This window comes from Nothoprocta perdicaria, unplaced genomic scaffold, assembly GCF_003342845.1.
Source record: "Nothoprocta perdicaria isolate Ctin4 unplaced genomic scaffold, notPer1 scaffold_4, whole genome shotgun sequence".
Classification (NCBI taxonomy): domain Eukaryota; kingdom Metazoa; phylum Chordata; class Aves; order Tinamiformes; family Tinamidae; genus Nothoprocta; species Nothoprocta perdicaria.
The window spans coordinates 3718764-3740728 of NW_020455643.1; the positions used below are offsets into that span (position 1 = coordinate 3718764).

General features: G+C 43.3%; 1 protein-coding gene across 1 annotated transcript in view; it reads right to left on the bottom strand.

The window, feature by feature from the left end:
- MECOM (MDS1 and EVI1 complex locus) overlaps positions 1 to 21965 on the bottom strand; it is a 45992-nt gene that overhangs the window by 4015 nt on the left and 20012 nt on the right. The window contains exons 7-12 of the mRNA XM_026045323.1: positions 18406 to 18790; positions 16363 to 16450; positions 6581 to 6747; positions 5237 to 5314; positions 2759 to 2928; positions 1687 to 1831 (exon numbers count right to left, since the gene is read on the bottom strand). Coding sequence (XP_025901108.1) covers positions 1687 to 1831; positions 2759 to 2928; positions 5237 to 5314; positions 6581 to 6747; positions 16363 to 16450; positions 18406 to 18790 — 1033 coding nt within the window. The remainder of the gene's footprint in view (positions 1 to 1686; positions 1832 to 2758; positions 2929 to 5236; positions 5315 to 6580; positions 6748 to 16362; positions 16451 to 18405; positions 18791 to 21965) is intronic.

Below are 21965 nucleotides of genomic sequence, written 5' to 3' on the forward strand. Positions count from 1 at the left end.
TCTGGAGGCTTTGATTCATCTATTGTTTTAATTGTGCAAAAGGTCCTTACTCTTCCAGGAATACAGTTACAAAAATGGAAACTGTATTGTCTGCCCATGGTTAGCTTTAGACTCTATACGCTTCAAACTGTGCAGGACAATATGGACCATGGCAAGAGCTTTCCCAGGGTAAGGATGAGCCATGTTAGAAACATATCAGATGTTGAACAYTTGACTCGCCTTTATAACAAATAGACATTCTAGAGAGTGTGTAAGTGAAAGTCAGTTTCTTCTAAGATGATCGCATCATTTATCTAAATACAGCCAACTTAGATCTATCTTCTGAGCAAATTCCTGATGATTATTACAAGTTCATACTTAAGAAAGGGCAGGGAATGAGCTGTTCATACTACAGTTTGAGAAAATTTGAGGTTGTACCAGTGCTGGAAAGCTGAGGCAAACACCTCCCTCCAAGCTAATCAGAGCAGTATCTCTCTATCATCCTTTACCTAAACAGGCACATATAAGAAATTGTTGAGGGGAGTTTGGGCTGCCAACTTGCTTGTTATGTTTGATCAAGACTGCTAGAAAGGAAAGGGAGATGGACTAAAACCAAAGTAACAAAAGCCATGTGATTAAGAAAACAGATTCTCTAATTATGCTTTCAAATGCAGTAATTTGCCAGGGATAAAATATCCATCAAAAGCAGTCTGAAGTGCCAAATTCAGAAAGGAAACACTGCATAACCCAGCAACCTTTTCACTTTGCTGACTTCCTGTTGGAAGACATGTTGAGACCAGATGTGCAAAGAAAAAAATCCCGAGCCCTCATTTCCAATCAAGATGGAATGAAATTTGAATATGCATGTAATCACTTAATCCAATACTTTCATGGAAATTGTGTTATGCCCACCATTTTTCTTCCCTCACAAAGACATCTGCAAATTGAGAAGACAGCCAAGTTTCTCGCTAACAGTAAGAATTTTTTGATGTCGATAATGCAATGCAAATCAGCTGAAAAAACACTGAACCCCATGCCCAGGCCCAAAGAAATATATATAGTCTATGTGCATACCTACATAGCAGTCTTTTTTTGTGTGGCTATGTTTCTATTAGCTGAAAACCTTTATAAGTGGTCTCCCTTCTGTCAGTTTTGAAGAACTGAAACCCACATGTCCACTTGATTAAAAGAAGTCTCTCAAAATTTAGAATGCTATGAGCTACCACCAGCCTCACTGATTTTCTCCTAATAAGTATCTTTCTTGGCGTCAAGCTGCCTGCTGGAAAGGACTTCCAGTAACAATCTTTCATTTATTCTTAAGAATTTACCTTACATTTAAACTGTAAGGCTTTCTAATCCTCTCACGTTTACCTGTTAGATGTAGAATTCAACTCTTTTGCAGCGGATTCAAAGCTAAGGAATTATCTAATAGACTGAAACTGGTAAACAGCAGTGTTAAACCAAGGGTTTCTGAAGTTGTTCATAGCTGCTGCCCAGACTCTGCCTCCAGTAACGTGCTCATGCACGACTGGGAAGGAATCAACATATTTCTTTTTTAGAAGATACTGGTGTGAAAACTGAAATGACCAGATTGCTAAAATTGTTCTGGTCCAACACAACAGTACTGTTGCAAAAAACAAGCTTAATATCAACCCAAACAGGAGAAGGGAGAGTGTCGCCTTGTGAAGGACAACCAGGCCAACTTACCTCTCCTCTGAGCTTCTAGGGGATTGATTGTTGTGGTTGCTGTTCCCAATGAAATTCCTAATTTCTGTGAAGTAAGAATCTTCCTTGTCGTCTAGGATTGCCCCTGTGCTTTCAAGTTCTGAGTGAGGTGAAGATGTTGCAGTACCTTAACGGGGTAAAATGCAGCAGTTTGGTTGTTGTTCATTTACATTTTATACATTTAACATTAATTTACATTTTATACATTAAACGGGTGAGGTCCCAAGAGAGCTGTCCAGAAGGGTCTGTCGTCTTTTGGCTGCAATATTTGTAATTAGAAGGCAAGTATTATTATTTCATAGGCTAAGATTGGTGTCCAGCCAAAATTACTGCTTGTATGCAGGGTGCCTTTGTTATTGTTTATAACTGCTTTTGCCAAATATGTATTTCAACATCTCCTTCCTGTTACCTCACAATTTCTATAATGTCAGTCAACAACTGCTAGGGCAGTGGTTAAATGAAGCAAATGGAAATTAATTTTAGCTACTGATTATGTAGCTTTGCTTAAAACATGGAGCAGCCATTGACATAATCGTCAAAGTCTATATTCATTTAGCCCTTGGAGAACTAATGACAGACACCTTGGGGGCTACGGAGACCCCCAACACTTCCCTCCAAAGCAGCCAGTTCTTTCTATCTCCTGACAGCTGGGATACTTCAGAGGATGCCAAAAATTCTTGTAGAGCAACCCCTAAAACTCTGAAGTCAGGACTCCTATTGAGAGCCAAGGTGGGATGCCAGGTTGCAACCAATTTTGCCAGGCTGTTCTCAAAATGTTACACTTGGCTTAATTAAAACCAAAAGAAAAGACATCGTCCAGTTGCRTTGTTATGCAAAGACAGCATTTATGCAGGGATTTTCAAAGGTCTTTAATTGTCAACAGAGCTTATGCACTTATATTTTTCCAAAAATCCGTTCACTGGAGCAGACAATGCAGAATGACTTGTGTCTCTGCACCCTTGGTGTTCAAAGGCAGTGTCGAGAGTGAGGAGGAAGAGCATGTGCATGAGTGCTGATACACGTCGGGGGCGAAGGAAAGGCACAGGGAACCTACCAGACATGTTGCCGTTCTCGTGCTTTTTCAGATGTCTGTCCAGATTTGTTTGCTGACCAAAACACCTGTCACACAAGTGACATTTGAAGGGCTTCTCTTTATTGTGGATGTTGCGGACATGTCTCTGCAGGTTAGAAGATATGCTGAAGGACCTGTCACAGTACTTGCATCTAAAATAACAAAAAGAGGGAGGAGAAAGGGGCTTGTTAGGAGCTGGAAACACAAGATCTGTCCTAAGAGACACGCCGCCCAGTCCCAGTCAGTGCTCAGATGTAGTCTCTTGGTGGCTCTGCAGGAAAAGCCTTCCCTGAAATGAAGAGATATTCTGCCTGAGTAGCTGAGGAGCAATGTTCTGGCACTGGAGATGCCATTTCTACAACCGGCTTTTTTTAGCTTTAATTTATACTCGTCTTTAAAAATATTAATCTAGGAAGAAGCATAATGTTTCAGAGTTAATTGCATCAAATTACCTAGGGTAATTGATTCCTGTGTTTTTGTAACTGTTGCATGCAAAGTTGGTAAGTTTGAAAACAGTAGAGCAATAACTCTATTGTTTCATGTGCTGCCAATACAATACAATTAAACACTTCTGGAAAACACATGAAACAGATCCCTTYTAATGCTCAAATAAGGTAAAAAGGGCTATTTCTTTTCCTATTCTAAATTATACTGTGTGATTAAATCTTTTTTTGAGGAATTAGCTTGCTCGATTGCTAATCCCAGAGGAAATTCRGTTATCTTGCAAAAACCAGCAATAAACAAACCCAACCTTTAATACCGTGCCAATGCGAGTAGTTTAGTCTATCACTCTGGTACCAGAGGCATCAATTTTCATACTCTGCAGTGATTTGGAGTCCCTAAAGCCTTTACTGTATTGCTCTTTAAGCCATTACTAAGTCGTACCATAACTATTCCAAATTCTCTTGTTGGCAACTAGCCAACAGTCTTCATCACTCTCGTTTTTCAATCTTCTACTTTCCCCATACTTCAAAACATGTCTCTCACACTGTCGATGAAGTCAATTTTTTAGTGCTGAAAGTATCCATTATGCTACTAATTGTTCCTGGCTTTTATGCAGTGGACAAGTACAACATGGATCAAGACCTCTCTTGAACAAAATTAGATGTGAATCCCATTTCCCTAAGAGACTTCCCTCTGCCCCCMAAAAAACATATTGTTTCCTCACAAACAATGAGCTTACTCTGCTCTTTACAGGTCATAAAATGTATAAATCTGTGTATTTGTTTTACTRGAATATGAACTGGCTTCTTTCCAGTTGATTCAAGTTCATCTTTCTTTTTCAATGCCGTATAAAGCTCCTACACTCATTTCTGCCTGTACGTAGCTGTCCTGGATACTGATGCCACTTGCATGTCAAGGTAGGTCTTGGTTAAGCAGGCAGAGCTCAGAGAGGATCCGTGCTGGGCAGGAAACAAATTAACAACAGTAATGGGAATCTTTCAGAAACCAAATCATCCAGAAAATACCCAACTTGAGGCTGCAACTAACACTGGGTTCTTGTGGAAAGACTTCTGGGAGGGGAAGGTGATCATGATCTCTACTGAAAATCCCTTCAACYGTGATGGCCGAAAGGTGCCAGGTATCCCACAAGGCAAGGACAGCTGCTGGGAAGGCCCGGGGTAGCAGGCTAGTGAATATTAGGTATTAGCCATTCAAATTTTACAAGCTACAAGCAAAACCTTCCTCCTCCTTGCAGCTCCAACACCAAGCAGCAGCTTGGGATGTAGCTGCTCTTGTTTAGACAAGCACAGAAAGGTCTGCTCAAAACAGGCAAATTGGCATGTTTGCTGATGTCCCTGCAGAGGGATTCTCAGACAGCTTTAGTTTCTTGCAACAAATACAACTTTTAATGGTATGTTTAACTGGGAAAGCAGCTCAGCCAGTAAGGAGCACTTCTCGGTCAAGACAAAAAGCCACGGACCTCTACTGACAAAAGCTTGTGTAAACAAAAKAAAAAGCAGGTAATAAACAGTGAGTAATTCCCTTAAGCAAGAAAAGAGCTCCATGGACACATATTAATGCTCCGCAAGCTGCGCCCATTTTCTGTAGGAAGCCCAAACACAATGCTGGGGAGAGAGGAGATTTCCACAGCGCCTTCAACATAATACGTCYGCTTGCCTCACTGGGATTTATCTTGGTAACTTCAAAAATCAACCTTGCAAGGCTTGCATTCACAAACCTGCTGTGAATAAATAGCTAAATAAATACCAGTGAGTCACACTGGGGCTATGGCAACACGTGCACACACCTAGACACAGCAGCGGGCGCCAGGGAGCCCAAGCACAGGCTTCCTGGCCGTGGGAATGTGCCTTTCCTGACAGCACCAGCCTTCCACCCTCACATTCACTGGGGCCAGGGGCAAAGCCATCCCCAGCTTCAATGGGCTGTTAACAGCTCAGTGCTGGGGCTGTTGGAGAAGGTGCTGCTTTGCTCCCGTAACCRCGACACGAGTTGTACCTGTAGGGCTGCTCTCCAGTGTGTGTCCTTAGGTGACGTGTTAGGTTTGCAGATCTCGGGAAAATCTTGCCACAGTATCTGCGAAGAGAGATCGGGTGGTAGGATAAACAAGCTCTGCTGGGTCCAGGCTGCACAAGTGGCACAGCCAGGACTGAGCGATGCCTGGTCCTGTCAGCATTGCTCTGGTAGCTAACACTGCCATAAAAGCGCTCAGCAAATAATGCAGCAAATCAGAGCTGGAGGATGCCAACATACACAGGTGGCCATACGCACGGAACCCCAGTCGCTGGCACGGACTGGCTTTTCTGGCACATAAGCAAGTGACAGATGAAAGCACAAACTAGTTTTAAAGAAAGCTCACCCCAAATTTCGAAGCTCGCTAAGAGCTTTTCTGTCATGTTCAGATTTGGGATCTGAAAACCATTATTAAAGCCTTGGGTTTCTGGCTCGAGGTAGGCAGATTTCAAATCTTTCAACTCATTCTCCGTGTCAGCTAACGTGACATCATTCTGTGCATTGAATGGGATCAGACCAGACAAGATTCAAAGACCTAATCCATCAAGGTATGTTTCTATAACAACATGTCTCGAAAGAAGGTGACATGTTTCTAGAAAGAGCAGATAAACTGATATGCCAGTGTCAAATGCCTGTGCATGCTGGAGATGATAGAGAGACCTAAATAATGGAATTTAAAACTCATTCTCCAAACTCAGCAATATGTCACAGGAACAATAACAGCAAAAAAAAAGAAAAATGTCTTGAGCTCTACATTTACCCTTGAAGTAAAACATTACAAATTAGTTTATAATTGGCTCAGTTCTATTAATCACATCCAGCCCATTTTGCATAGGGACAGAGCATGCACAACTTGCTCTCAAGTGAAAAAGGGTAGTGGTTGCTCCACGTGGAGACTTTCAAGTGCAACATTTTATTTTTAAGATCCTATGTATTTTTTGTCACCATGACATATAAGCTCTCAAAATAACCATGCAGCTAATTTTACTCTTGCTGACAAAGCTACAATTCATTGTAGTTGCATTTACAATGACTGTTTTCACTGCAATTAAAGTCTGCACATGTATGTCCTCATAACTCCATCACGTTATCGTTGATCTCTTTGGACATTCAGGACAGAAGCCAGGGGAAAGCATTTCTGCAGCATATGATCCAAAAATTAACAGTGAGAGAACACCCATTAACATAAAGGTGATGAGCAAATTTGGGAAGAGATATTCATATAATAGTTCCACTTACAAATCGGGGGTGAGCCAGGGTGAATTCCTTGCTTGCCAACCATAAAGGACAAGAAAAACGTGACCAGAAAAGCCAAGGAGGTGCCCTCACCTGCAGGTGTAGCGCTCCTTGCCCTTGCGCAGCAGGTTCTCGGGCAGGGCGCTCGGAGGCGCTCGGAAGTTGAACATGGACGGCACCGACTGGATCAGCTCGCTGGCCTCTGGCTTCAGGGCGCTGAAGCTCTCCAGCTTCTCTGCCATGTTCTCGATGGCTGACATCTGCAACACACAATAACACGGAGGCCGTCACGGCGGGGGCGCCCCGGGGTTCTTCCCCCCAGGAGAGCCCTAAGAGCAAACGCTGCCTGGTTTAGAGGCGGCGAAAAGGCAAATGGGGAGTTGCTGGTCAAAAACCTGTGTGTGTACGTTGTGAGTGTGCAATTACGTGTTCATAGTTCATAGAATTAGTGTTCATCCCCTTGCTAAAGTCACTGGGCATTTTTAAACAAATTCAACATAAAAAACAGAGATCCCAACAACAATCGAATTAAGTGTGGTTAAAAAAATGAAAAATTGCAAGGACTAAGATTTTATAAATACTGCAGCTGAAGCAAAGGCTGCAAGAAGGCAGGTCCTGAGAGGCGCTGACAATGTCCCAGCTACATCCAGCTATTSAAGCAAGTCTTCTTGTACATCAAAGACAAACACTATGAGATGAATGCACAAAAACTGAAGTTTCTGTGCTTTTGGTGCTCTTTGTTTGCATTACCAGCTACATCCTGTTTTCCTACAAAACCCCAGATAAGAAAACCCCCATAGCCAAAAATGATCCAAGTCAACGAARCAGGAGTTGCAGTGAAGTCAAATGCTCTTCCCAGCCAAATAAAATKAACTTTGCTGTACGTGTAAATGCTTTGGGATGCCTCCATTTTTGATTCTTCACCATAAGATCTTCMAGAGCTCTACTTTTCATGGAGGGGTCATTAAATAATTTCTGAAGATTGGTTTCCTCTCAGTTGTCCTCAACTAACCACAAAGAACTAGTTGGAGGGTTCAAGATTGCTGCTGTACCTACTGACAGGCAAGACTAACCATTTGCCCATTCATATCACCAAAAAAACCCAACAAGAAACCCAAGAGCTGCACCTGAAGAGCACAGATGCCACTGCACAAGTCCTCTGAAACACCCTGCGGACAAGGTTGGTGGTGAAGGGGGAAGCTACATTAAACACCAGGCACCCCATGCTCCTCAGTGCTGCCAACGTTGGGTCCAAATTTGCTATTTCTTCTGAAGGCAGTTCTCTGAAGACACTAAGAGCAACTTTCCAAAGCAAAGACAGCACCGTCCCAGAGTAGGCATGGCAAAGAACAACCCACACTACCCCATGAGCCACGAGGTTGCTTTGCAATAACCCACGGTATTAACCAAGTGCTCTGAGAACACATTTAYGGCCTATCCTTTAAAATCCACCAGACACCTTTTTTTCTTTTCTTTTTTTCCATTTGCTTTTAATGCAAAGAATTGCGTGTTTGTCTCCTGAAATGACTATTCACGTGCTGCTTAGCTCAGGGCTTGGATATCGTTCCCCCTCTTGCCTGCAGCCTGCCCTCTCATTTCATGCTCAGACTCCTAATGCTGCCTACAAATTGCAATGTACAGGGCACCACTGCCAATTTGCCAAATGTCTTTCATCAAACACGGTGCGAAGGCAAAAAAAAAAAAAAAAAAAAAAAAAAAGATCTCAGAGGGAAGTCAAGATACATTTACTTGTCAGGCAACAAATGGGAAAGCATTGCAAGGCAGTAGGGGCTGTAAGTTCTGGGCTTTGATTCATAATCACTCAGCTGCTAAAACATTCTCCACAGATGCAAGCGGACAGCACATTTGTCAATATGAAGGATTTTGACACGTACTGATCACAGGCGTGAGCTATGTAATGATGATGCTGCTGGGATAGGAGGTAATTCTATCTTGGCTGAGAGATGTCATTATCAAGCTGCACAACTCAGCATTGCCTTCTATTTATTTTTATACGGCGTCATATCTGTCTTTAGCTGGAACTGCTCCTTAAAGCTTTCATGATAAGCTTTCCGCTGCCTTTAATTCCTTCTAATTGTTCCCTTCAAGAAATCCTCCTTCTACTCTGCAGTTGCGGAAAAACAAATGGCTTGGATGAAAAATGACCTCTGGCCTTCAGGCTGATTAGCAGTGACAAGACAGTGCATGGGTTATGATAGCACATATTTATGGGGAAGAAGAATAAGGCCATCGAGAAGTGTAATAAATGTTTTATTTATGTAGATTTAATATTCAAGTCAGTTTCATTATCTAGTGCTTTTAAATCCTTTCCAGATCACCATTTCTCATGAACCTGTCTCCCTACAGTAATACATTAAAGAAACTACTATTTTCCCCTTTACATTTAAAATGGCTTAGTCATGCTTATTTTTTTATTARTATTATTTTCAGCATTTTGCAGAGGAGAAATTGAGACTGATTCTTTTCCCATGCACATAGATGTAGGTCAGCAGCAACTCCAATAATTCCTGCAGGATTACATCTGTCCCGAAATAGGGATGATATCAGGATCTCCTCTTAAACCCCTCCTTCAGAGGAAGTACAGGCACTTCCAATTGTTTTAAAGTATTAGTAGGTTTCCAAAAATACATTTCTTACCACAGAAGTTACTATTGTCTGTTTTCCTAGGACTGACCATTTAGTTACCTGGTATGAATTCTAATTTTCGAGAAATGAACGAGCAAGAAAGCGAAGTGTTTGGACCTAAGTCTTCACAGCTAAGAAAGGGTGCTGCTCCACTGTTGCCTGTATAACCAGAGCAGTTAGAATTTGSCAAAGATAAATCAAAATCAGGACATTTTCTTAATATGGATGACAACAAAGGTACTGAAGGGTTAAAGCAGCAGAAGCCTGGGAGTCACCTAGATGCAGACTGGAGAAACTCGGGTGAGYGAGGGACTGCGAAGCCTTGAAGGAGGAAGCCCCAGGAATTCAAAAAGCTGCAAGTGGCAGATCTCTCCCCCGGTATTTTGGGGCACATGCCAGAAATGGGAAGTGTGAGGTCTTTAACTGGAGGCTGCATCTTGCTCGCTGTGGTTAATGGCTGAGGGAGCTGTTGCTCCCATTCATTTGGCTAAACCCTGTTTGAGTCCATTTACATTTCTGTCAAGAAGTTCACTGCTTTAATTAGGTGCATGTGAAAAGATACTGCCTTCCCTTCCTTTCAAGCCTTTTGCCTCATAATTCAGCCGGGTGCCCCTCATTTTTCTGTATTGTAAAAACTAATGAATACCCGTTTCTCAGGCAGGTTCTGCACACTATTCACGGCTTCAGGGCAGCGTGCCTGCCACAGCTCCCCCGGGCATTTCTTTCCCGAGCTGAAAAAGCAAAATCTACTTAGGCTCTTTTTGTATGGAAGCTATTCCATACCTCTGATCATCATTGTTGCACTTTTCTGTGTCCTTTCTGATTCTGCTCTAGCCTCTTAGAGAGGGACTTCAGCTGTATTCAYGACCTGAAAGCAATGTAACATAATGATGCTTTCAATGCCTTGCTGCTAAGATGACATTTTCATAGAACTATTGACTTTGGGATCTCTTTCCTGAATGATACCAGTTAAGAGATACACTTTCCCCTCTGTATGATTTGGTACTTACTGACACTGAGTTTTATTGCGATTTTAATCCCCAGTRACTCAACTTTCTCTGATTCTCATCTTCATGGTTACATTTGACAACTTTAAATACGCTGTTTCCTTGCTCATGCTCCTTCCTACAGTGTTTACAAATAAATTYAGCAGCTCATATTCCTGTGAGAACACTATGCAGACCTGGTGATAATCTTAACTGATAGCAAAAATTGCTAATTTATTCTTTTTTTCCTGACTCTATTCTTTTTTTAAGCTAATTTATAACCTCAGAGTTGACTTTCCCTCTTCCACAATGAAAGCACAGTTCCCTTCATAGTAAGAAGCCCTACTTCAGTTGAWGCACACAACCAAAGTCACACTTTCTCCTTCAAAACACTCTTATTATGACTTGTAAAGAATGAGGAGCCTCTGAGCTGTGCTGTGCTGTCCCCTTTGCCTCCACAGGAGCCCTGCTGACCTCTTTGCTTCCGTAGGAGGTGTGTTGAGCTCAGCCTTAACTGTGGAGCCGCTGCTATGGAGATGGTACCTGCTGAACTGGGCCATGGTGTCCTATGGAGCATTTGTCCTGGGAAGGAAGGTGGGTGTGAATTGCTTCTTCCAGCCTGTATCCAAAACCTCTTTCCAGGTCGAAGTCCTCCACTGCCAAAATCAAGACTAGTAACATTGCCTTCACCTGGCAATTATCACATGGGAAACGAGTTTCGGCAGCCTTGATATGGTCACCTCGTTTCAGCCTGGTGTTTCTTCCCTGAGATCTGCTAGATGCACCCCACCAAGGCAAACCATGCCTTCAAGAGCCCCGGAGCTGCTTGTCTTGGGCTCTGCATKCAGGGTCTCCAAAGACTTCTACCGAAGACCTCTCCCAGGAGCTGAAGCGGAGGCCAGGGCCCCGTCTTTAGCACAGCTTTCAGGAGGGGTTACATCCCAGCTGTACATCCCAGTCCAAGGTGCTCCCCGGAGGGGACACGGGGAAGCAGTGCCCGGGGTGGGAGGCACAGCATGACCCGGAGGATGGCATGAGTAGAACTGCTCCGTCCATGAAGAAAGGTCACCAAGCAGGCAGGRGAGCACTGCGCATTTTCCAGAGGAGTTACTGCCTTCTGGACATGTAATATCTGCTCCTAATCTGAGATCAGTGAATGACAGCACTTTATATAGAACAGTAACTTTTGATTTACATATATAAGCGTTGTTGATTCTATCTGCATCCAGATGTCTGGAAAAGGAAGCAGCTTCACCCCCACCTCCTCCTGCTCCCTCRGAGGCTATTAACCTCCGACTGACGCAAACTCATGTGTAGTCACCATTCCCCAGCTCGGGCTCCGAAACGCAGACATTACCATAATCGGCTAAAACAAGTATTTATAAACATTTCAGCAGGCAAGATATCATCAGCAGGGGCCTTGGATATTTGTCTTAAAATTTATTAACCAACCCAAGAAAAAGTGACATAAATAAAGCAAGGTTTGTTGTTGCTGTTTTTTAAGAATAACCTGATGATATGAAATAATCTAGCAGACAATGTCATGAATTACATGACCTAATGTTTTACAAACCGGACTCTTTTAATGCTATTATCGTAAAAACAACTGACTTTATGGCTATAACTCATGGGAAAAAAACTGTTCATATGTTTGTTTTCTATTTTTACTAGTGTTATTTAGAGGAGTCTCAAAAACCCAACTATTAAAGTTCCGGATTTCTTCCTCCCCAATTCAAGTTATAATGCTTCCTCTTAAAATTACGACTTGTGAATTTGTCATGTTTTAACTCTGTGCATCTGAACATCTAGCCATGGAACTTGGCTGAGCTTTAGTCCTGTCTKAAGGACCTGACACATGGGGCTGAACTTTCTGAAACGGTAGTGAGAAACTCAAGCTGACCTCTCGTGCAGATTCAGAACAACTCTGTTCCAATTAAATGGCATTTTAATTAATAGTGGGGATTTAAGCTCATCTGACAGAGGAATGGTGGGGATCGTGCCTTAAAATAAGTAAAATAAGCACTTTGCTAATAATTGCTTTGCTATGCACTCAAATTGTTTTCATTCGTTTCTAAAATTATTTTAATTATTTACAATGTGTCCCCATAAAGCTGTCGCAAATGAAAGCTGAATCTAATTCGAGAACCTCTTCCTAGCAGCTTTCTTTTGATGGCACCAGAAGGGGATGACAGAGTGGGCAGACTAAATAAATCGTGATCCATTCAAGAGAGGGTGGTTCTCATTGATCTGAGCTATGCAGTTGCTGCCAAAGAATGAAAAACAATCTGAAATAATCTTGAAATCGATGGCACACTTAAGCGTGAATTGAGATGGAGAGGCTCGTGTGCCATATTCAAATCTTTCAAGATGAAGATTCATCCATGAAGCAGCCTCCTCCTCTAGACCATTTATGCTTTAAACTCTTACTTCTACTTATAGCTACTTAAGCACCCAGCACGGCCAGGACATACACCAAACAACAACAGCAAAAATCGGGATGATGGAAACTTGAGGACACAGCCACTATCAATGCAAGCGGACAGAAGAAACAAGCTGCGCTGAATTTTGCAGCTTCCCAATTATTCTCAAAAAGAGCCACTTTTCTGAAATGCAGGCCAGATCCCAAACCCTTCCATGGCTCCTGGATAGTGCTATGTTGATCACACTATACCGCAGAGAAAATGCTTGGGAACCACTCGCGAGCTCTCCAAGTTGGATATTCACTCCTAGTTCCTCTCTGTTTATTGTCCAAGGCTTGCTCAGACTGAAGGGGGACGGAGATCTGCCAGCTCTTCCCTTGCTTTTTTTGCTTTTTTTGGTGCCAAGGAATTTGCCAATGAGAGGGGACGGGGTCCCCACTCATGCTGCCAGGTGCCTGGACCTGCATCTGGGAACGGATTGTGCACGTGGCAGCCCCCCTGCCCTGCAGGGCCAGACGTTCTCCACCCGTGGAAGGCTGCACTGAGACCCAAATCACCTCCCTTTAGGAGATTCTGTCCCCACGTTGTGAAATCTGTCTCTGTGTTTCGCTGTGAGTGATGGAGCAAGAGTGAGTCAGGACTAGAGCAGCAGCAAACTGGCCCCAGCTTCTCCCCAAAGCTGTGAGGTTTGGGAAAAATCCGGGACAAGTATTTATGGGCTCAGCACAGCAGCTGAAAAGCCAGGAGTGCACGAGCAAAACACAGCGCTACTTGAGTTGCATCTGCAAAAGCAGTTGCTGAGGCTCATGTTTTTATGAACAATTTAGGCATATTAAAAATAACGTTTTATAAAAATAGAAGAGTAAGCTCAAATTTATCCCATGGATGCTAAAAGCACAATTTCTGTTCGCATAAGGAGAGGCTATGTAAGTATACACACAGGACAAATTTGACCCAAACACTGCAAATAAATGGATGTTTTATTTGTGCTTTAAGTACAGCAGTGAGCAATTAGGCTCAAAACTTCAAAGCTATTAAAGTGAGCAACTCCCACTGAAGTCAATATGAGATAGAAAGATGAAGTCCTCTGAGTCTCTGTATTTTAATGTCTACAATGCAGATTAAATATTTATAACTATTGCAATCTAATAGGATTTCAGCCTGAAAAATTTCTCTCCAACCTCTGAAGCAAACAGCTTGGAACAGTTTCAGTTAAACATAAACAAAAATTGTGTTTTTAAAACCCTTACTGAGGTAAAGCTCCCAGTGCCTTCAACAATTAAAACCTGCAGGGTTAGGTACGTAAAACTGAAGCCAATTGGACATAACAGAATATTATCCACTACAGCTGCAACATTCTGTAGGAAAGTGTGGCATGCTCCCTAACTGCATGGTGAGCTACCTTTCATTTCATATTTTCCTTATGCAATTTATTTCACAATGATTAAATCAAAAATATAAGCAATGAACTTACCCAAACTCTTTGATCAGGCAATTGGAACTGGGAGCAAAATTGAAACAAAAACAACACATTATTCCCACATTGGAACCCTCATTGCAATCAATCTACTAAGTACGTTTCATTCTTTTTTAAATAACTCAAGGTTTTATTCTGAATACTTTGTTGTGCTGGGCCATTCCCTCCTTAAGAATTCAACCCTTGTAATGGTAAATTATTGCAAAATACAGCTAGCTGGCTGCCCTAATCTTTCACAGCTGCTGGACCATGGGCACTGAAAGGGCTTTTGCCCAAGCAGGGATGGAATAAGGACCACAGGTTTTATATCTTTAATAGCTAGTCCAAAAAGCTACTTTAAAGATCTGTTAACAATCACATTATTCACTTATTTTTTTTCAGCTAAATTCCTGCTTAATCAAATTATAAATTTCACAAACAAACGCACCTATAGAAATACAAATTTGCAGGAGCCAAACACCAGAAATATTTTATGTTTTACACAGATAAATCCTGCCAGGAGAAAATGGAAACTCGTGGTGCAATCCACACCTGCGCTTTTACAGGGGTGAACAGCGCTGTAAACCGAAAGCAGCTCCCCTGCACGCCGTTCCCCGCTCCTCCATAAACACGGAGCCCGATCCGGCCGCTGCGAACAGCAGAGCCCTTCCCAAGAAGGCCGGCAAGGAAGCCAGCCCGTTTGGACACTGGCTTTCTCGACAGGACATGGGATCGGGCTTTAGTTTCCCCTTATGACGTGTTAAGAGCGGCTGCAGCGCTCGCCACTTTGGTATCAGCCCATCTCACCACGGGCACGAGCCCCAGCAGCACCACCGGGGGGAAAATGAAAGCCAGTCCTCACCACGCATCCCGTTTTTTTCCTATTGTGCAATGAAAAATGTGAATAAACGGGCAAACTGGCGCAACGCACACGCTCGCTCCCGGAGCACGTGACGGGGAAGCTGCAGTGGTATCCCGCAAAACAAGGCCTGTGTTTCACRGGAGGCCTGTTCCTCCTGGCGGGATGCGGGGCCTGGGACACTGCCAGCTCCGCTCRCTCCGGGTCACGGATTCGCTACCTATCCTCCGTGACACAGGACTTCCTAAGCGGCACCGCGGGAGCTGCTCCAGATGCACTCTAGTACCCGARAAACTCCACATTATTTTCATTAACCCCTCACTACCTACAGGCATCGGACCTGGAAGGGAAGGTTCTCTCTGTGTTCTCCACCCACGCAAGGACATCACAGCTGAGTGTCTGCAGTTGCATGGGCTGTTATCGGTCCTTACCAGATCTTCTCCCAAACCTGTCCTCCTCACGTCTCCACAGGGCCTATATTTCAAGGGCATTTACTCCTTGAAACACAAGGAACAGCCATGGACACCTGCACTGACAAAGAGCACCTGTGGCAGGGTGGGCCCACAAATTCAGAGGAACCAGAGGTTGCTTCTGCACTTAAAACACAGGACCCATTTGGGGCATTTCTACTAGGATGAATCTACAGTCAGTAGAGGGTCCAAATTTGCAAATACCACAGAGGATTTTAGATTGGGCGCAAGATTTAATCCACACAGATACTAACATAAAATCTCCTTGAGCAAGGACAAGGAGGACACAAGGAGGGTAGGGTGCTGGCCAAGGAAAGCAACGTGGAGTCTTCCCACACATACTGTTTCTGTGACTGTTGCTTCAAGGACACCTCTGAAATTGTTGTTACACAGCAGGCAACGGGCAGGACAGTAAGCACTAGACCTATACAYAGGACAGTAGTTGCCCTGTATAGCAAAATCTGATGCTTTTCAGGCATGTAGAAAGGATTCTACAAAGCCCTTGGACACACTCTAGCTCCACTACTCCTAACTAAGGAGATATAGGGTTTGTGTTACACGAGCAGAGAAGCTCACCTGTGTAGAAGGTTTTCTCACTTTTCTGGGAGTCCCTAAACATTGACGAGAGGGACTGATCACATAAAGGCAGCCAAAGAGATGACAGAGATGCTCAGTTTTGCAGGATCTACATCATTCCCTTGTAATTAGTATTGACTCCACTGCAACCACCCGCACCTGGGAGCCTGCCAAACAAYGGGGCAGTTCCCAAAGTTGGTAGTTACGACAGTTTTGTAGGAATACAGCCCTAAAACATGCATTTAGCTTGGACCTGGCTTCCTCTGTAATCAAAACATGTTGTTTCATCTGCARAACATCAAGAAGCTCAGAACAATGCTGATGTTTTTCCATCACAATGATGAAGTCAAAATTGTGTGTCTTAGGAAATCCAAAAATGACTAAGACTGCATTCATTTCTCTGCACCTGCTTTGAAGCATCAATAGGCCTGTTTACAACATCAAAATTCCCAAAATACTTACTTGTGGATGAAACAAGAATCCTGGGGAAGGTCTCAAGTATTTTTCTTTTAAAGCTTCAAGCGGGTCAGTTAACTTTCTTTTCTCTACTCTGTAAATGTTAAAATCAGATTTGCTTGTGATGAATCAGTCTCAGGTATTAATAATTATACAGCTACTCATGTTTAAAATAATCAATTGCACATCAATTTGCTTTACAGGTTAAGGTAAAGGTTAAGGAAGTACAGGCAACCCTCGATACTCGCACACAACTCATTACTACTAGAGGGTGTTGTGAAATGCCCTTACAGGGAGATTTTACCATTTACACAGTGAATCATCCCCTTTCAGAAAACCAGTAATAATGGCATTAGAAACCTGTGACTAACCACGAGGCACTTGTATGAAGAAATCCGGCCCGAGTGCTTTTGCCACTCACAGGAGTAGGATTCAAGGCTGAGGAGCTCTGAGCAAGAGGTCTCTTCTCACTTGCCCATGGGAGATATTAGAGCCACAATCCTGGACCCTGCTCCTTGTGCACACACAGTTTGCGTGGCACGGAACAGCAGGAAACACAGGCTGGAAGGAATACTCTATCCGCAGTAAAGATTGCGATCAACTAACTGTGCATTTAGGTAGTGAAACGTAGTGCTGGTGTCCAGAATCAACATGGAAATTTGATGCAAAGTCTTTTTGCTTTCTCTCCTGCTTATATACACAGCTTAAGGGACAGATCTTGTCCTTATATATGCAACTCCTGACAATGGAGGGCTTGGCAACAACGGCCTCATGTTAGGCTGGCAGAATTTGCATCAATTTCATTAGTTTGGAAGGCACGAGCATAAAACAGGAGTTGTTTCCACTGTTTCAGTCACTTAAAATAAATATGATGCAAAAAAATCTTATGGTCTAATACAGATACCAATCTGGCATGAATAAAATTGTTGTAATAAGTAGCCTCATATCCTGTTTCTTTGCAGTATCTCTGGTCTTAGGTAAGACAACATTCTGCGAAAGTTCTGCCAAGAGCAGTTCTTTTTTAGATAGATAAAGTTAAAAGTTAAGAACATTTATATGCCAGTAATTTTACTCTACTTTTCTGTTCCTGAAGACTGATTTAGATGCRTGGCTACTGCTGATTGCAGATATACAAGCAGAATGGCAAAGGGCAAACAGTGGCTGACGTACACATTACGTAGGTGAAATCCCAGTGAAACCCATGTCAGTCCTGCTGGAAGGCACYGAGACACCAGGTTTTTGCAACCAGTTTTTAAAATCACTGACAGGGCCTACTTGTGTGTCCATCAACGTCAAAATCAAAGCTCCCACTCATTTAGTAAGGTAGCTCAGATTAACTTAAGCCTTGGTTCGTTTTTGCATGCCCAAGGATGTTGTGCCCTCACTTATATTAATGAAATGTCTAAAAAGATCAACACGTTGCTCAAATCAATGTAAAAAAAGGCAGAATTCACTCTCAATTTCCATGCTCCTTACCATCCTTAGAATAAATTTGCCTCTTTGCTTTGCTTTACCTATGATATACTCCTTTTTAACACAGAAGGAAATAGAAAGGTGGTGCACATTTGGCCCAGAAAACCTTTTGAAATGCACTCTGGTTTTCAGGGAAGGGAAGGCGAAAGGGCAGGTAAAGCCAGTGAAGCATTATGGAAGAAAAGTAATTTGTGGCAAACCAGTGTTTTCACAGATACGATATACAAAATATATGAAGATACATCAGTGATGCAAATTCATTTATGGTAAGAGAATATATTTGACTTCTGCACACTAAGCTGTGCACATTGAAGTAATATCTATCTTCAAACAGGACAGTAACAGACACTTGCTAACTACAGAACTGCAAGCCCTGGGCTTTGAGCTCAACAGCTGTGATTTGAGGTGGGGGGTCCAGGTTCACATGGTGCCTGGATCATCACGTGCCCAGGTGGCCACATTTCCTTGCACTGATGCCTGCATGGAGAAAGGGCTGTCCTGCATCTGCGTGCAGGCAGCGTGGACACGTCTAACTYGCTATCCTGAAGGATGCTGAGACCCAGCATAACGTTTTACCTGTAAATGGGATCCATAAAGAACGGGGTTGGTCTGGCATGCTGCAAAGAAGACTCGGAAGCTTTCCTTTGTTCGGGGTCACCTCCTTTCTTCTCACCAAAGACGTGGTTTTTCCGGGGCTCGGCGAGTTTTGTGCCACTGGCTCGACTTCGGCTGCCCATGCTGAGATCTAGAGGCTGGTCCTGGCTTGTCACGGATGGAGCTGATGGCTTTGAGGGTATAGAAGTAACTGGCTTCTCCTCCTTGCGCTTAGTGGTGAGGTCAAAGGGAGACTCAGAGCTTCCCTTTGGGATCTTCTTAATTTCACTGGGTGATTGGGGCTCCATTTTCAAGGGTAACGGTCTCAAGTCTCTATCAGGAAATGGATACATTGATTGAGAGAATGCTGGAAAAAATGGGAGGGGAAACATGGAAGGGTAAGGTAAGGCTCCAACTTTTTTGTCTTGCAGCCCCACAAGTCCTGTTGAACCAAAGTATTTTTCAGCAATAGAAGCAATAGCCTTTATAGAATCATTCACAGCTCCTGACACCGCAGTCTGCTCCTCTAAAGATGGTGAGAAAATGGAATGATTGCTGTGTTCTTTCTTATTATTTATTGAAGCCAAATTCTGCAGAGAGCTTACTTTGTCTTTGAACATTTTACCATTTTCTTTAAATTTCTCTTTCTCACTTTCAATGTCACTTTCCAGATCAGAGCCAGAGGTGGTTTCCAGGTCACTGCCACTGGGGGTACTGACATCGTCAAGGTCACTACTCTCTGACTGGTCACTGAGTTTTTCATGCGGCCTCTCTTCAGAGGACCTCTCTGGTTGAAGCTCCACTGGCTTATTTTCACCTACAGATGGTTGCTTATTTAGTGCCTTCAAAATATCCTGTGTAGCTGGCAGTATCTGAGGATTGGTCATGAGGGGACTTTGACTTTTGTTTGTCTGATCTGCGCTCGGTAGTCCTTTAACAGGAGAACTAGCAGGTATCAAAGGTGGCCTGTGGTACAAGCCTGAAGGAAACAGACCAGGGAAGCTAAAAGAAAATCCAGGAGCTGTTGGAAAGGTAAGACCAGCAGGATGCCTATTGGCTCCAAAATAGTCAGCAAGGCCCGGATTTGCATGATTCATATTAACCATGGACGTTTTATCCATAGCTGGGGTTCCAGGAAGTGAAATGCCTTGGCCAAAAAATCCTCCTGCTGCAAAATGGTTCTTGCCCTCACAAAATCTCCTGTGTTTATTTAAGGAAGACGTAGTGCTGAACATTTGTCCGCAGTCTTTGCACTTGATTTGGGTTCTGCAATCAGCATGCATGCGCTTATGACGACAAAGGTTTGAAAACTGAGTATAGGATTTATGGCAGACCTCACCTGTATGTGAACAACAACAACAACAAATCTCAGGCTTTGCAGTAATTGCCCCCACCCTCAAAAATTTGCAAATAAAACAACTTTTTTTTTACCCTCCAAATGTCAATTCGGAAGTCATAAGGAGAAGTCTGGTTGCACAAATGTATGAAAGCTACAGTACTATTCCAAAGCAAGGCATCCAAGCAGACAAATGTCTAAAGACAGCACACACCCCCAAAACAACAAAACAAAACAACAAGAAACACAAAACAGAACAAAACCCAAAGCAAAAGCCAAACCTCCAACAAAACAGATAAGGTCTGAAATTGCTAAAATTTAAAGTTTGTTCCCCTGCTTCCTTTTTGCACCACACAGACTTTCCCCCTTGGAAGCATTATTTCACATTGCATCAGCACCCAGAGCCCAGGCAGGATGTGCAGCCCCAGGGCTGCGACGCCGTGTGAAGCATTTCTGCCTCCAAAGGGCTCTCTCTTTGAMGGCATTCATTTATGCTGCTATTCACATGTGTAAAGTTACTCAGAACAATTAATATTTGCGGAGACAGACAGAGCAGCTGCCTCAGAGCCGTCAGTCCCAAAGATGCCAAGGATAGAGCAGAGGTGAAGAAGGAGACAACTGGATATTTACAAGCACATGCTATTATTAACAAACAACATTTTTTTTTCCATTTACAATTAAGAAATTAAGCTTGCGGAAGTCTAAGCTACGGTTTCTAAAATAACCTCAGTCAAGTACTCTCACCTGTCCCAAGTATTTCTGCTCGTGTAATGCATATGGTCACTGTGATATAGCAACAGGTGCCTTGGAAGCCGTGGCTCTAAATTCCACATCTTAATAGCATCATTAGTCTTAGCATTGTTTATTTCTCCCTTGCATGCGATAAAAATATATACTGTGAAAAATATACTATATTTAACCAGGAATTTCCTTGAAAAATACAGTGCTATTAATCTGTGTGCCTGATGCTCAGCACATCCCAGCTGATTTCCTCTCCAGTAATTTCAGTTTCACAAAAGCAGCAGCTGGAGAAAGCCTGAAGCTACGGAGCAAGATCTGCCTCAACCTGATGGCCTGATTTAGACTGCAGCATTTAGCAGGATTCCTACAAAAATAAAAATCATTAGCAGGAAGCTGAAAGCAGTCCTGTAATCGGAACAGAGCCGGACACCCCACTGTGAAGATGAACTGTGCCACTGAGGGGAATCCCATTGCTGAAATATCCCATCTGTAGCTAGAGTGGCTACTCCCAACATCTCATTTCCTGCCTTGCCTTTGCTGCCTGGAGAACGTCCTTGGTGCTCCAGGCCTTAGTGAGCAAGTTATTGGGGTAGTGCCCAGATTGGAGGTCTACGTGTCTGACTGTGCTTTGCCAGTCCCACCAAACGTCACAGCTTCACATCTACCTTAGGGTACCTTTGGGGGAATTTTATATCCTTTTGGGTTAGCAGAAACATCAGACAAGCTCCAAGGTTGCGCTCTTTCTTATTCTAAAATATGCCAGGACCTCTGCACTACCTTGCTTCTGGTAGCACAGGCGCTAGCTTTCTTTAAAAACATAACAACATCAGCAGCAAGTGGTGTTATCTCTCTGTAATAAATCCTCTCTTTTTTTTTCCAGTCAGGAAAAAGCATGTGGCCACTTTATTTTTATTTAATTTGCGTTATATCATAAGCTCTCATCTTTCACACATCAAAGCCACACAACAATGCGCATTGTGTATTCGGGGGCCTTTTTAACAATCATTTTCAAGATTTGAGACAGTCTGACATAATTTACAATGGCTCTATTTTAAGCCCGCAAAGGAAACTGAATTGAATGTATCCCATCCTGCACTGTTGGTTCCCATGAACCGTAATCACGTCCTCTCGCTTCCACTCGCATCGGGGCCACGCTAACCTTCCTGCTCCTCTGAATCTCTGCCCTTGAGAAACTCGGCTCATGTTGTCATGTCGGGGCTGTTTACCTCTCCAGTGGGCTCAGTGACAATGTGCCATTGTCTGCGGGCCTGATCCTGCCCCCCGGCAGCCCCGGCACCGCTCCTGGGGTAAAGGGTGCGGAGCTGGGCCYAGGCACCGGAAAGGTGCAGGGCACTAATCCAGGAAGAACTCTTGTCGCTGGCTATCAGGTATTGTTCCTGGTGGAAACCTTCATTCACAATGAAATGGGAAAAAGGGAAAAGGGTGAGGAGAGGAAAAGAAAAAA